Source organism: Neolamprologus multifasciatus, chromosome 14 (genome assembly GCF_963576455.1).
Source record: "Neolamprologus multifasciatus chromosome 14, fNeoMul1.2, whole genome shotgun sequence".
NCBI classification, from domain to species: domain Eukaryota; kingdom Metazoa; phylum Chordata; class Actinopteri; order Cichliformes; family Cichlidae; genus Neolamprologus; species Neolamprologus multifasciatus.
In genome coordinates, this window is record NC_140452.1 from 2512508 (window position 1) to 2526994 (window position 14487).

Consider the following 14487-nt stretch of genomic DNA (forward strand, 5'->3'; position numbering starts at 1 on the left):
CTATACCACTTGTCCTAAATTTTTGACTAATTTGAAAGCTCTAAGCCCAGGCTTCACCTTGGTCCGCAGAACCAGCCTTGATGATCAATAACCCCGCGTCGGGAACGCCCTCACCGGCCGCGGTCAGATTTCTAAGCCCTAATTAATTTAAAACCGCTCCCCGCAAGTTAACAGGTCGCTCCACGTCCTGCGTCAAGGAATCAACCTCACGCGTTCAGCTTTACTTAAAGCTCACTGTCACCCACGTTAATAGTCACGGCCGGGTCTCACCCTTCAGCCAAACAGCACAGTAAAAGGTAATCCTTGATTACCTGGCCTTTAACGGGTGTCCGAAGTCCCGCGGGAGGCCACCCGAGCTACCTGAACACCGTCAGTGATGAACGCACGTCTGCGATCACCTGTCGCCGCTACACGCTGAACCCTGTGCTCTACGGGGTCTCACCCCGGTCTAGGTTAATTTATACACTGTTTAAAAGCGTCCCTGGGGACTCTCAGCCCCTCAGTTTTTATTTACCTGACGCCCGAAACCGCGTTTCTACCACCCAATGAGTCCAAATTCCCCTAACCTTAAAGAGTGCTTGGCATCTAACTCCACACTCTCACTTAAGGCACACAAACCAAGCCTCTTAGCTTTAACACCACAAAAAACCTCACAAAAAACACAGAAAACCCCCTAAAATAAACAGCAATAACTTTTGAGAGAATTTTATCAAACTTTTACCACTAATTATCCTAATTAAATAAAATCACTACGGACAGAACCCAGCAGAAGGCCCCCCTGAGTGAACATTCAATTTAGTTTTAACTTCGCATTTAGTACCTTTGGATAAAAACTATTCAACAGGTGGTACTGACCTTTTATGTCCCGGGTTTTTGTCACTCAGTAGTGGGCCCCCCCCTGGATCCCCCCATCTTTGGCACCCCCGAGGAGCTCCGCTCCCTCGCAGCGCGTCTTCTTTCCCCCCAAACCGGGTTTTCGGCACCAAAATGTAATGGTTCTTTTTGATTTGGAAAGAAAAGTAAGCGCAGACAGAGTCCTAGGGGGCGTCCAAAAAGTGATTTATTAAACACACACGTATTACACAGTGTGGGAAGCCGGACTTCTCTTCCTGTTCGCTACAACAAGCTTTATAGCCTTTATGACGTCAGAACAATTCCTGGGAGTCACCTTCTTCAGAACAACAACTCTTTCCCAGACTTAAAACCAGATGTTTCCAATCATCAGTATTTGGGAACATAACAATTGTGTAAGACGAGTGTGCTGTTGTGTAAGATTGTTGGTCCAGGCCACCGAAAGTTCAGCGTCCTCCTTTGACTTACTGTGAATGTGTTTGATTCTGCGTGCTCTGGCCAACATACTGAGTGGTAAATGATACATGATAATAAGGATGATAACCGAATACTGATAATGATAAGTGATGCAGACTAATGAAGTAATGATAAAATAATGATTGTGCATGTGAATAATAACATAGTGACAGAAAAATAACATTCCTTTACGTGACAAACTGCAGGATTTATTCTGCAGATTTGCCTGAAAGGGGGGTTCACGATCCTCCTGAGCACTATGCGCCACCTAGTGGTATTTGTAAGTAATGCCATGGAAGATGTAAAGTGTAGTGGGAAAATACTGAATCAGCAATGAGACATAACAAACACAGAAAAACACAACTGGGATGTTCTCTTTTTTTTCTTGTATGAAGACATGAAGTGAAGTAAAATCCCCATAAGTCTTTTTATCTCTTATCTTTTTTAACTATTAGTTTAATCCAGTTTTATTAACCACACATTTAAACTTAAACACATTTTAACCTTTTACACTCTCCCCTATTATATTTTGTCTCCTGACATTTTTCATGTTGAGGGATGTATGTGTCTAGTTACTGTGGTTGAGTGTAACAGTTGTCCAGGTGTGGATGTGGGTATGTGAAGTATGGGAGTGGAAGAGTACTGGGAATACCCTGGAGAGGGTATGCGGGCAGGAGAGAGTTCACCCCTGCGTTCCATTGCTGGTATGATGGTTGTCCCAGGGTGTTATAGGTGAACATCTCTCTTCGCCTGGCAGTCCGCCGCGATCTCCTCGCAATTTCTATTTCTTCTTGTTGTTTATTCCCATCAGCTGTTGGGTTAGGTGGCGGCTTGCTACGCAGGTCTGGCTCAGCGTGATGTTCGTCTTCCAGTGCAATGTCCTCAAAACCTCTGTAGTGTGGCTGCGGTACATTCTGATCCTGATCTGGGATGTTAGTTTCCTCCACGACAGAAGGGTGGAATTCATGAGCTGTGGCTCTTAGTCTTTGCTCAGCCTGAGGATGGTGCACCGTCTGTGGTTGTTCTTCCTTTCAAAACCTCAGCCTGTAACATGGACTCTTTTGGTAAGAGTATTCTTCATCAGAACTGCCTGTGTTTTGGTCATGTGTGTCAACAACTGCCGTTTTATGTTTTGTTACCTTGTATGGTCTCTTTTCAGGTTGTGAAAGAGGAGTTTCCTCCAGGGGCAGTTCATTTACTGGAAGCAGTAGGTTCCTGTGGAGTACTCAAACTGTTTTGGGACCCTTTTCAGGCTGTACTTTAGAAACTGGTCCACTGTTGACTCTTTCCACCACACGGTGCACTACCTGCTCCCAGTACGCCCACAGCTTGCCAGGTCCGCCTCGTTCTGACAGGTTTCTCAGGAGCACTCGGTCACCTGGACAGAGAACAACACCTCTCACTGCACGGTCATATTGTCTCTTGCCCTTAGCAGAGGATTTCTCATTGTTTTTTGCTGCCATTTCATATGCGAAACACATCTTCTTTTCCTATTTCTGTGCATGTGACTGTCGATCTAATGTTTAAGGATTTCTTTTGGGCAAAAAGAGCAAGTCCACAGGCAAACGTGGAGATCGGCCTTAAAGGAGGACAAATGGGGAGAAACCAGTGGCCTCATGCCTTGTACAATTATAGGCATGTATAACATGAACTCTTTTTCTCCTCCTCCAGAGTACGCAACATTTGAAGGAGGGTCCGGTTAAGTCTCTCTACTGGATTGCTTTGCGGGTGATATGGCGTTGTTCGTGAATGACCAATACCAGCCAGCCGTTGTAACCTGCTGAACAAGGTATTCTCAAACTCCTTCCCCTGATTGTGGTGGAGTTTCTCTGGGTATCCAAAGCGAGGGATAAAGTTGTGGAATATTTTGTCAGCTGCGGTTTTCCCAGATTTATTCCTTGTTGGATACGCCTGGGCAAAGCGTGTGAAGTGGTCGACAAGAACAAGAATGTACTCATAGCCCTGACTTTGCTCTAGGTGTAGGTAGTCAATACAAAGGAACTCGAGAGGACTGCTGGTGGTTCCATTGGAGCTCTTTGGGGAAGTACAAAGTACACCTAACCCTTCACTGGATGTGTCCGTGTGTAGAATGAATGGAAGGTTGAAGTCTGGGTATGCTAGGGTGGGTGGAGTCGTCAGCACATCCACAAGTTTAGCCAAGATATCCTGGTGCCATAAAAAATTGGTGTTTTTGCTGGCCATTTGTCTCATGTTGATTGTTGTTTTTACCTTTGTCAGCACTGCTAGGTTTTTGGAGAAGTTCAAACAGCGGCTTAGCCAACCGAGAAAAGTCTTGAATGAAGGAGCGATAGTTCCCCAGGAATCCCAGCAAGGACTTAACATCTCTAACAGTGTGAGGCACTTTATCTTTCAGAACCAAGATGGGCTCCAAGTCCTGTGGATCAATCTCCATCTCCTGATACTAAACGTCCAAGATGACGAACCTCTCTTTTGAACAACTCACGCATCTCAGTTTGAGCCCATGTTCTCTCATGTGGCCCAGAACTTGTCTGAGGTGGTTGACATGTGCGTCAAAGGATGTAGAATAACACAACACATCATCACGATATGGAGCACAGCACTCATCTCTAATTCCGTAGAGCACTCCCTCCATACACCTTTGCAATGCTGCAGGTGCATTTGTCAAACCAAATGGGATTCGAATCCATTCATAAAGCCCCCCCCAACCTGACGGGTTTTTGTCTGGAACCTGAGACCTGGAAAAAAAATTCTGAGCCCTTAGACCTGAAGGCTTTTTTCTAAGACCTGAGATTTTTTTTGTGAGACCTGATGGATGTGCTGATCTTCTAAATAGCTCTGAGAAAGGTGGAAAAATGAAATGAAGCTGGCTCTAAAATGTGATACCAGAAGCCAGCATGTGAGATCGTCACATTGATTTCAGATTTTTTTTCTTTAATTTGGGTTCATTTTGTGTACACTTCTAGTGGAAAAAGATAATCTACGAGTCCAATGACATTTTTTCTTAGAATGGAATGATGATCATTGTAGTCTCCTCCTCCATGAGTCACAGGAAGCAGAAGAGAGTCAAGACAGAACGGTAACACAACTTTTCTACTGCTGCTCTACAAGGCGTGCACAGTGAAATTATGCTGGTTAATTTTGTTGAGCATCTGTGCACTAAGAAATAAGTGGCAGAGATGGATGCCATATGTGCTATTAAAAGTATTTTTTATGGTTCTAGTTTTCACGGTGCTTCATGAATGTGAGAGGAGATAAAAAGGGAAAAATTGTGGACATCCGTACAAAGTGGGATTTCTTTGGACCAGAGTAGATACACTGCTTGAGTGTAATGTTTTGTCTGAGTGGTGTAGCATACATAGCAGGTGTGACAGCAGCACACTGACACCTGGTGGCTGTATTGCTGTACTACACCCTTCTGAGTGCCAGCGTCTCTAAAGACATGAAGATACAGATGTTTAAACCGTTTTTCCCCCTGATTTATTCAACTGCTATGTTATAGCCATAGTTAATATCTGTATGTCAAATACATACCATACAAAATAAAATGAATTGCAAATATGTAAGGCATCATATTTTATTACACGATTCCAAGTATATGTTTAATAAATATAAAGAAAATTCCAAGTTATTGAAATATGTATATTTGCTCTGATAAAAATACAGGTCAGACTCTCAGTGTGTTGAGGATGTGCTGTCGGATCTCGGTAGTTCTGATGCCGTAGATGATCGGGTTGAAACAGCTTGGAAAGAACAGGTACAGTGTGCTGAAGAAAGTCCTAACGGCTGCAGGGAGACTGTTTCTTACTCGATATGAGAGGAAAGCTGTGAGTACGATGGTCAGACTAACAGTCATGACCACGATGTGCGTTACACAGGTGTGAAGAGCTTTGGCACTCGACTTTCCTGAGCTCAACACAGAGCTGAATATGACTGTGTAAGAGGCAGTGATGAGGAAGAAGTCAGTCACAGGGACAGAGAAGACTGAGATCAACCCCACCAGGCTGTTGATGGTGGTGCTTCCACAGGCCAGCTGCACTAAGGCCATGTGCTCACAGAAGCAGTGGTTTATCACATTTCTCGAACAGAATGGCAATTTTCCAGCCAGACTGACCACCACCAAGCCAACAAACACATTTCTGATGGAAGCAGGGATTACAAATTTAAGAAATCTTGCTAAAGCCATTTGTTCTTGATAGTGGAGTGGGGTGCAGATGGCAAAGTAACGATCTAGAGCCATCCACAGCAGCAGAGTGGACTGAAAGCCTCCTAACAAGTGAACGAAATACATCTGAAAAAGGCAGCCGATGAGAGAGATCCCCCTCCAGTCGAACAGGAAGCTCAGCAGCATGTGGGGAACAAAGAATACAGGGAGGCTGAGGTCAATGCACGCCATGCTGGCAATGAGGATGTACATCGGCGAGTGGAGGCTTCTCTGTGAAACGATCACGTACACCAGCAGGGAGTTAGCGAACAGTGACACGACAAACATGAAGGAGAACGGGATGAAGAGGAACGGCCTCAGCTCTCCCAGTTCACTAAAGCCATCCAGGAAGAAATATTTGTGTGAGGAGATGTTCTCCTTCACTGCCTCCATCTCTGTCGCCTCCCAAACCCTCCTAGTTTTTAGCTGGATCAGGCTGAAATGAGACACAAAATCAGAATGATTCACAATGGTTTAATACAAACGGTTAACCCCTTTTTATAGAATACAGCTTGCAGTTTCTCTTTGCAGCATAAAAATAACTTGTTTAACAGCACTCAGTAGACTGACCAATACTCAGAGCAATGGGAAGTCCAAACTCTCACTCACAGATAAGAGGAAACGAGTTAAGATCTTTAGAAACAACCGAGGTCCCAACCCTGCCATGAACGACGAACTGCTGCAACACCAGAGTCACTGTTTAGGCCTCTTGCATGAAGGTGTGATACATACAACAGTCGTCTTTACACACATTGATATCTTCTAAACAGAGATGGTGAATGTGGCTCAAGGACGATCTACAATAAACATTCAGAATTTAGAGCCGTTTCTGTTTGTCAGATACTGATTGAATCAAGTAGCTCCTTCACCATTTTCACTCTTTTCTTATTCAGAACTATGTACATAAACTTTATCCATGACATAAATATTGGAAGCTGAACCTACAAATGTTAGAGGATTTATGAAATCAAGCAGGAGAAATCTTTAATACCGCGGAAGCACTAGCTGGTAGTCGGGCCGTACGTGTGTCTTAGTGCAGTTGAACATAATCCACAAAGTCCGCTTGTAGTCGAAAAACAAACAGGCAAACATTTATTTCCACAGTTTGAAATACAGTGATCCGTTTGAATGTTCCTGTACACTGCAAACACGGTAAGAAGCTGGTTTTCTCCACAGCTAGTTAAAGCCCTGTTACTCCACGCTGCCCGTCGCGAATGCTCCCCCCGTGCACAGTTACCGTGTGTTAAAGGAACAGTACGTAAAAATTAAATAAGGCAAGAAAATACAATTTAACTGTAAATCTTACGCTAAACAAATTATAAAGTAAATACTGAAATTCCCCATTATCTTACACTTATCCTTATCCAAAATGATTCAAATTATTAACAAATATACACTCTGTGCAATCTGAGTAAACTAAGAGATGATTAGACCTTTATCCTATACAATCTTCATTACACAGTTGTACGATTTCCACCTCACTCTTTCTTTACTTTGTAGTCACATTATAATTCTACTTGCGGTTCAGACTCCCAGCTATTTCATGTCAGTGGAGCCCTCCCTCCCCTCTTCACTTCTCACCATTCTTGTATGTTTTTTTTCTACCTTGCCTTTGACTCAAAGGTCAACTTTAGTATGTTTAATATTCAAATAACAACAGTTAGGAAGTGACAAAAATCTGATAAAAACAGGAGACTCAGGCGGTGTGGTGTGCTTTCCACTGCATGGAACGTTTGAACTGGCTCAACATCAGCTGTTAGTGAAAAACACACGAGCAGCACAAATGATCAGAGCAAACAAACCTCACTCACAGCCGAGGCGGCTCATGTGTCCTCTCAGAGTTCACAGGGTTCACGCTGAAGACAACACTGAAAGCACAGAACAATCACAGGGTTCAGGGAAATATTAGAGTATGGGAACTCTCTGCTGCATATAAAGAAGAATGAAGATTATTTATAAAGAGTCAGAGGTTACCTAATTGTTCCTGAATGGAAATAAACGAGCAGGCTTGACTTGCTGACTGTGTGCCTTGATTGCAGGCTGATGGTGTCAAACCCTGATCCACCTCCATCCATTCCTCCATTCACCTGTCCCTGCTGATCTGACCGAGCACTTTAATACTCTCCGTGTGACGCGACCACTTTGCAACCCTGTTGGTGTGACCAGCTGAATATCACAGAACACATGGTCAGAATAACAGACACACACTGGGAAAATGTAAAGAATGCAGTGTGTGTGAACATCACTGTGTTGATGAACTAATGCTAAAGCCCTGATGCTAAATTCAAACAGCACACTGCAGTTTGTGTCCCGTTTTTAGACTTTTGTCTTTTGATCTTTACTTTCAGTTTTACTTCCTGTTTACTTTCAGGCACCAACAATGCTTGTTCCAGTTTGCAGTGTGAGTTGAAATAGTGTTTACAGCAGTAACCCTGTAGGTGTTGACAGTTGTGCTGAGCGGCCTGTTAGATCTCTCACATCTTGTGTCTTATGTGAGAAGCTTGGAATGACACCAGCTTCTTTACAAAACTGCCTGCTGTTTGTCACCGATTATGTTCACTGTTTTTACGGACAGAATTTCCAGGTGGGATAAGTGATGGAAGTTTTTCACCTTGGTGGCATCAGGATCTCTTCTATGTTGGTTGCAGACTATGTGGTTGTTTTGGCTGTATAAGGTAGTGGCCTCCACCTGTCAGTGAAGTAGTTTACTGCTGAGTGTGAAGAGGCAGGAATGAGAATTAACACCTCCAAGTCTGAGGCCTTGGTTTGGGTGAACACTTCAGGTCAGGGAAGAGTTGGTGTCCCAAGTGGAGGAGTTTAAGTATCTCTAGGTGTTATTCCAACACGTTCTCACTCCCAAAGCGTCACATTTTACGCTAGGTGACAAATCGTCAACATATTACGTTTTCGGCTACCCACCACGTTCCTAAATGACGACCTCAGACAAATGAGGAAATATGAGAACAGTATGGACTCAATCTACACATGTTCGCTCTTTTTCTTCAAATCACTTAGAAACACACTATTTAACATCATTAAAGTCCTGGTTAAGATCAGGAAAAAGGTTATGGTTAGGGCTAGGGATAAGGTTAGGTTTAGGGCTGGAATACAGGGCTGGAACGTCTATTACCGCGGGAGCGTCATTGCACTGGATTTCGGCCATAACCCGCCGCGTACCATAAGAACGCCAAAGGTCTCCTTTCGCGTTCCTCAGGAACGCTGCGGGACGTGACGAAACGTCGGCATGTTACGCCTCGGGAGTGAGAACGGGCTTGTTATTCATAAGGATTAACAGACAGATCAGTGCAGCATCTGCAGTAATGCAGAAGCTGTACTAGTATGTTGTGGTGAAAAGAGAGCTGAGCGTAAAAGCAAAACTGCCAATTTAACCAGTCAGTGTATGTTAAAAATCACAAGTCCCAAATGCTTTCTCAACTTCCCTATACCACATGTATCATGTCAATTTGTTGGAAATGCTCAGAAGTCTACATAACACCAGTTACACCAGAGCGCTGTATTAAACTTACGGAAATGGAAATGATAAGATGCTGGAAAATTGATTTAGAAGCTCCGCCATCAGATCATGATGAGGAGGAAGGAAGAAGACCCCAACAAGAGAGGATACCCCCAGAGTATCTACAAGACTAGCAAACCAAAGTTCTTGACAAGCCCCTGAAGCAACCACGAAAGGGTGCCTTAACTGTTCCAGACATTTCAGAGCCTCATTTATTAAGACTACGGATGGACCGATTTAATATACAGTATCGGTATCAGTTTGATCCTGACCTAAATCCTGGATCGGATATAAGGGAGAAAAACAAACGAATCCAATCCTTTAAATATCACAAAGGCATCTTACACAATTTGCAACATGGTGCAACCCAGGTGGTGACCTCAGCATGTCGAAACTGTATATGTCACGTGATAAAGCTGTTGTGTTCGAGACCTGTCAAGTCTGGATTTTCTTTACACTGATAACAGTTGGAGCCTCACTACATGCTGCCAAAGCAGGTGTCATGCCAAGGTAGGCATCCTCGACAAAACCCGCTCCCCCTATGCCGCAAGTTCAAGAGAGGGTTCAATAGGGTTCTTGATCCAGTTTACTCTGCCTCCATTATAGACAATTACCCACATAGCAGATAGGTCTGGCCAGATCTGGTGTCAAGCTGGCACTGCTGGCTGACTTCTGGCATGGTAAGTGGTATGTCATCCAGGTATGGGCCAGGCCTGGCGTAGATGGCACTGTGTATGTGATAGCATGCCATATCTGGCTCGATTCTTGTTTGGTTCATGTGGCCCAGGCTCATAGAAAACGGGTATGGCCGGGCTCTGGCATCAAGCTTGCACTTCTGACTGACTGGTGTCATGGCAGAGTGTAGGTCAGGTCTGGCAATGATGGCACTATTTATGTTCCTATTTACCTTAGAACACCCAAATGCCCTACTTGCAATACTGTACAGCTACGGTAGCCAACATTTCAAATGCAGGTTTGACAGGTTTGTGAGTGTACACTTTATCCAAAACCTAGTGAGGGTTTACTCATGTTTACCACTGGATGGCTGTAGCTTTTCCAATCTGCATGTCAAAAGTGTGACTGTTTAGTGTGAATGTGGTTATGAAGCGCTCAGTTTAGAGAAAGTGTGTGATTGGGTGACTGTGGCATGTTGTATAGAGCACGTTGAGTAATCCGGGAGAGTAGAAAAGCTATACAAGAATCAGTCCATTCACCGTCTGAACGGAGTTTAGTCATGTTACTTTTGCACTATTATGTTCCGGCACATGTTGTTATTATATGTGTGGTACACATTAGACTGACATCTGGGGCCAGAGCCGGCACTGTTCTGGGCCAGCACAGGGCCATCAGTGTATCTGCAACTGGCCTTGTGCGGGCCCATGTGTGGGCCAAACCAGATCTGGGCCACCAAAGGACCGTCATTCTTTGCGGTGTGTGGGCCATGTGTAAGCACGTTGTGTGGGCCAGATCAGCCATACCAATTTTGCAATGTGGGTAGATGTGGAAGTAGTGTGGTGTGTAGGATACTGTTTATCCGTGATTTAGACAAGGGGAACAAATTGTGGCAGGACGAGTATGATATATTTGTATCCCACTATAACTTCACTGTATACAGAGCTAACATCTCCAAAATTTTAGTAGTAAGTCATTATAAGAAGTGTTTGTGAACGAAAAATCAAGAATGTGAGATACTGTTTGTCTGTGATTTAGAAATCCCAGAGTGTGCTCCTATTAAATCCCGTTCTTTTTATTCCTTAACGGCCAAGAAAGACGCGGCTCAAAGTGGTCTAACTCAAAAGATCTTTAATTTTACAAATTCCGGGATATGGAGACTTAGCACAGAAACGCCAGCTCAAGTCTCAAAAAACAGCAGCCAGTCTCACTATATATTTTTGCAGCACGTCAAAGTTTTGATACAAACAACTCCTAATATGGCAAGTTCCTCTTTTCTTTGTGTCATACTTCCTGTGCAGCTTGCAATAACTTCCCCTTTCTGAAGTCTGTTGCCAGGGCAACCTGTCACCCTTCGTCTGAACTTAGTTTCACTCTCTGTCTGCAGCTCATATTCTGCAAAAACATGCAGTTTCCTGTCAGCCTGTGACCTAGTCAAGTCTGGGCCGCTCATAAAACAATCTAATCAGCAAATAAGCATTAAGAATATATATTTATTTCTTAACACTCCCCACATACGGGAAACAAATTCCACTGGGGGCACACACACCAGCACGACACATGGCTAAACAGTTTAGTGGTTCGTGATGGAGGGATTTGTGTGCCCTAGGGATCCCAGGGGCTATTTTGTCCGTGGGCTTCTGCCCCTGGTAGGGTGTCCCATGGCAAATTGGTGCTGGTTGAGGGACCAGACAAAGAGCGATTCAGAAGACCCTTATGAGAAAACCATAGAGGGATCAGTTCACCCCGCCCGGGATAGGGTTACCGGGGCCCCACCCTGGAGCCAGGCCCGGGCAGGGTGCCCGAGGGCGAGGGTCTGGTGGCCAGGCCTTAGTCCATGGGGCCCAGCCGGGTATAGTCCGAAAAGGGGACATGGGCCCATCCTCCTGCAGGCCTACCATGCGCAGGACGTGCTGTAAAGATCGGGTGCATTGTGTGCTGGGCAGTGGCCAGGAGCGGAGGCCGTGGCGGACCGATCCACCGCTACCAACCCATATATATAAAGTTTGTATCTGTCTTGTGTGAAACTTGTATGAAAAGCATACAAGAGTGAAAACAGATATAAGATCCCTTAAAAAATTATATAAATGAAACTTGTATGTTTTGGATACTTACTAAAACAATATATGAAAGTGGCCACTTTCATGAGTAAATCATATAAGCCTTATATGATTCTCTATATGGAGTAGGCCACATCTTATGCAAGTCTTTTATAAGTTTTTTCTATTTCTTTTCCATATGGGAAGAACCTAAGGCCATATGTTTTGGAGACTCGGATAAAGAGAGGGGCTGAGCTGTCAACTGATCACCCACTGGTGGTGAGTTGGATCAGGTGGTGGGGGAGGACGCTGCACAGACCTGGCGCGCCTAAACGTATAGTGAGGGTGTGCTGGGAACGTCTAGCAGAGGCCCCGGTCCGTGAGAGCTTCAACGCACACCTTCAGCAGAGCTTCAACAACAGTCTGAGGGAGACTGTGGACATTGAGTCCGAATGGACCATGTTCAGCATTTCCATTGCCCAAGCCGCTGCACTGAGCTGTGGCCGCAAAGTGGTTGGTGCCTATTCTGGTGGTTACCCCCAAACCAAATGTTGGACAACAGAGGTGGGGGAGCCACCAAGCTGAAGAAGGAGTCCTTTCGGGCTTGGTTAGCCTGTGGGACCTCGGAGGCAGCTGATAGGAAACCCACAGGCCAAATGGAACGCAGCATGGGCAGTGGCTGAAGCAAAAACTCTGGTGTGGGAGGAGTTTGGAGAAGCCATGGAAAAAGACGTTCGGACTGCCTCGAAGAGATTCTGGCAAACCGTCAGGCGCCTCAGGAGGGGAAAGTGGTGCTCTACCTGCACTGTGTATAGTGTGGGGGGAGCGCTGCTGACTTCGACTGAGAAAATTGTCGGGCGTTGGAAGGAATATGTTGAGGACCTCCTTAATCCCCAGCAGAGTCTGAGGACAAAGGGCATGACCCGCCAATCTCTGGGGGCGAGGTCACCGAGGCAGCTAAACAACTTCTTGGTGGCAGAGCCCCCTGGGGTGGATGAGGTCCACCCTGAGTTCCGGAAGGCTCTGGATGTTATAGGGCGGTCTTGGTTGACACGCCTCTACAATGTTGCATGGAGATCAGGGGCAGTACCATGGACTGGCAAACCGGGGTGGTGGTCCCCATCTTTAATAAAGGGGACCGGAGGGTGTGTTCCAACTACAGGGGGATCACATTCCGCAGCCTCCTGGCAAAGTCTATGCCAGGGTGTTGGAAAGGAGAGTGCGTCCATTAGTCGAACCTCAGATACAGGAGGAATAACGCGGTTTTTGTCCTGGTCGTGGAACACTGGACCAGCTCTTTATCCTCTCAAGGATACTTGAAGGTGCATGGGAGTTTGCCCAACCAGTCTACATGTGTTTTGTTGACTTGGAGAAGGCATTACACCGTGTCCCTCGGGGGTCCTGTGGGGGGTGCTCCGGGAGTATGGGGTGTCTGGACCATTGCTACAGGCCATTCAGTCCTTATACAACCATTGCAAGAGCTTTGTGTGCAAAGCTGGCAATAAGTTGGACTCGTTCCTGGTGGGTGATGGGCTGCGCCACAGCTGCCAGTTGTCACCGATTCTGTTCATAATCTTTATAGACAGAATTTCTAGGCACAGCCAAGTGGCGGGTTTTTTTTACTTAGGTGGCCTCAGAATCTCATCTCTGCTTTTTGTGGATGCTGGGGTTCTGTTGGCTTCATCGGGTGATGCCCTCCAGCTCGCACTAGAATGTTCGCAGCGGACCCAGGACATGCTGGAGAGATCATATTTCTTGGCTGGCCTGGGAACACCTTGTTGTTCCCCCACACAAGCTGGAGGGCTTCTCTGCTTAGGCTGCTGCCCCCGCGACCCGGCCCTGCATAAGCTGAAGAAGATGGATGGATGGACACAATGTTTATTTAATTTTTATTTAACGAGGAAAATATGAATCTTGAAAATAAAAATCTCTTTAGCAAAAGTGTTGTGGCTAAGACAGGCATCAGTAGTTCAATTAGCAGTAATGTTATAGCCTAATAAAATACCAACTACAAAATATTCAATACAAAAAACAAAACAAAACAAAAAACAATGTCCAAAAGTAAAAACTCAAGGCAGCTTGTTCTGTATTTTAGGATTCTTATTTTTGCATATAGCACATTGAAAAATGCAGTGTGATGTTAGGGTCAGAGTGAGGGCACAGTGGGGACTCTTTCATCATGTATACTGTGTATTTGCACATTAATGAGTCTCAGACGAGCTCCTCATTGTTTCATCAACAGCAACTGTGATGCAAAACAAGGCCTGACCTCAGAGGCCTGGGCCACTCGGACACTCTGGAGGATTGAACCAGCTACAGGCCAATTAACACACAGTGCAGCACGGGGAATAATGAAGGGGACTCTTCAGAGCGGCTTTGGGACTCTGCTTTGGTGTTTATGCTCCTGTGAGGTGACCACAAGAAAGATGTTTTGTTTCCTGCAACAACCACACAAACACAAAGTTTGTTACATTCCTTCATAAAAAGGAAAATAATGTGGACAATACTGCATATTAATCAGTTGTTGTATTTTTGAGGTGTGTCAGTTTAGTTCCATTTTTTCTGACTGGCCACAGGCCTCCGAGGTCGAGCCCTGTGTTGCATCACAGTTGCTGTTGATGAAAGAATGAGAAGCTCGTCTGGGACTCATTAATGTGCAAACACACAGTATACATGATGAAAGAGCCCCCACTGTGCCCTCACTCTGACCCTAACAGCACACTGCAATTTTCAATGTTTCATATCCATAAAATCAGCTTAAAATAAATAAT

General features: G+C 45.1%; 1 protein-coding gene across 1 annotated transcript; it reads right to left on the reverse strand.

Moving 5' to 3' along the window:
* Window positions 1-4942: 4942 nt before the first annotated feature.
* LOC146502930 (olfactory receptor 52K1-like) lies at window positions 4943-6144 on the reverse strand. The gene has a single exon (XM_085184169.1). The coding sequence runs from the start codon at window positions 5882-5884 to the stop codon at window positions 4955-4957; it is 930 nt and encodes a 309-aa protein (XP_085040295.1). The 5' UTR covers window positions 5885-6144; the 3' UTR covers window positions 4943-4954.
* Between the last annotated feature and the right edge of the window lie 8343 nt (window positions 6145-14487).

What these genes read in the sequence shown, in the direction of transcription:
- LOC146502930 (XM_085184169.1), bottom strand. Translation starts at nt 5,884, where the DNA reads ATGGAGGCAGTGAAGGAGAACATCTCCTCACACAAATATTTCTTCCTG.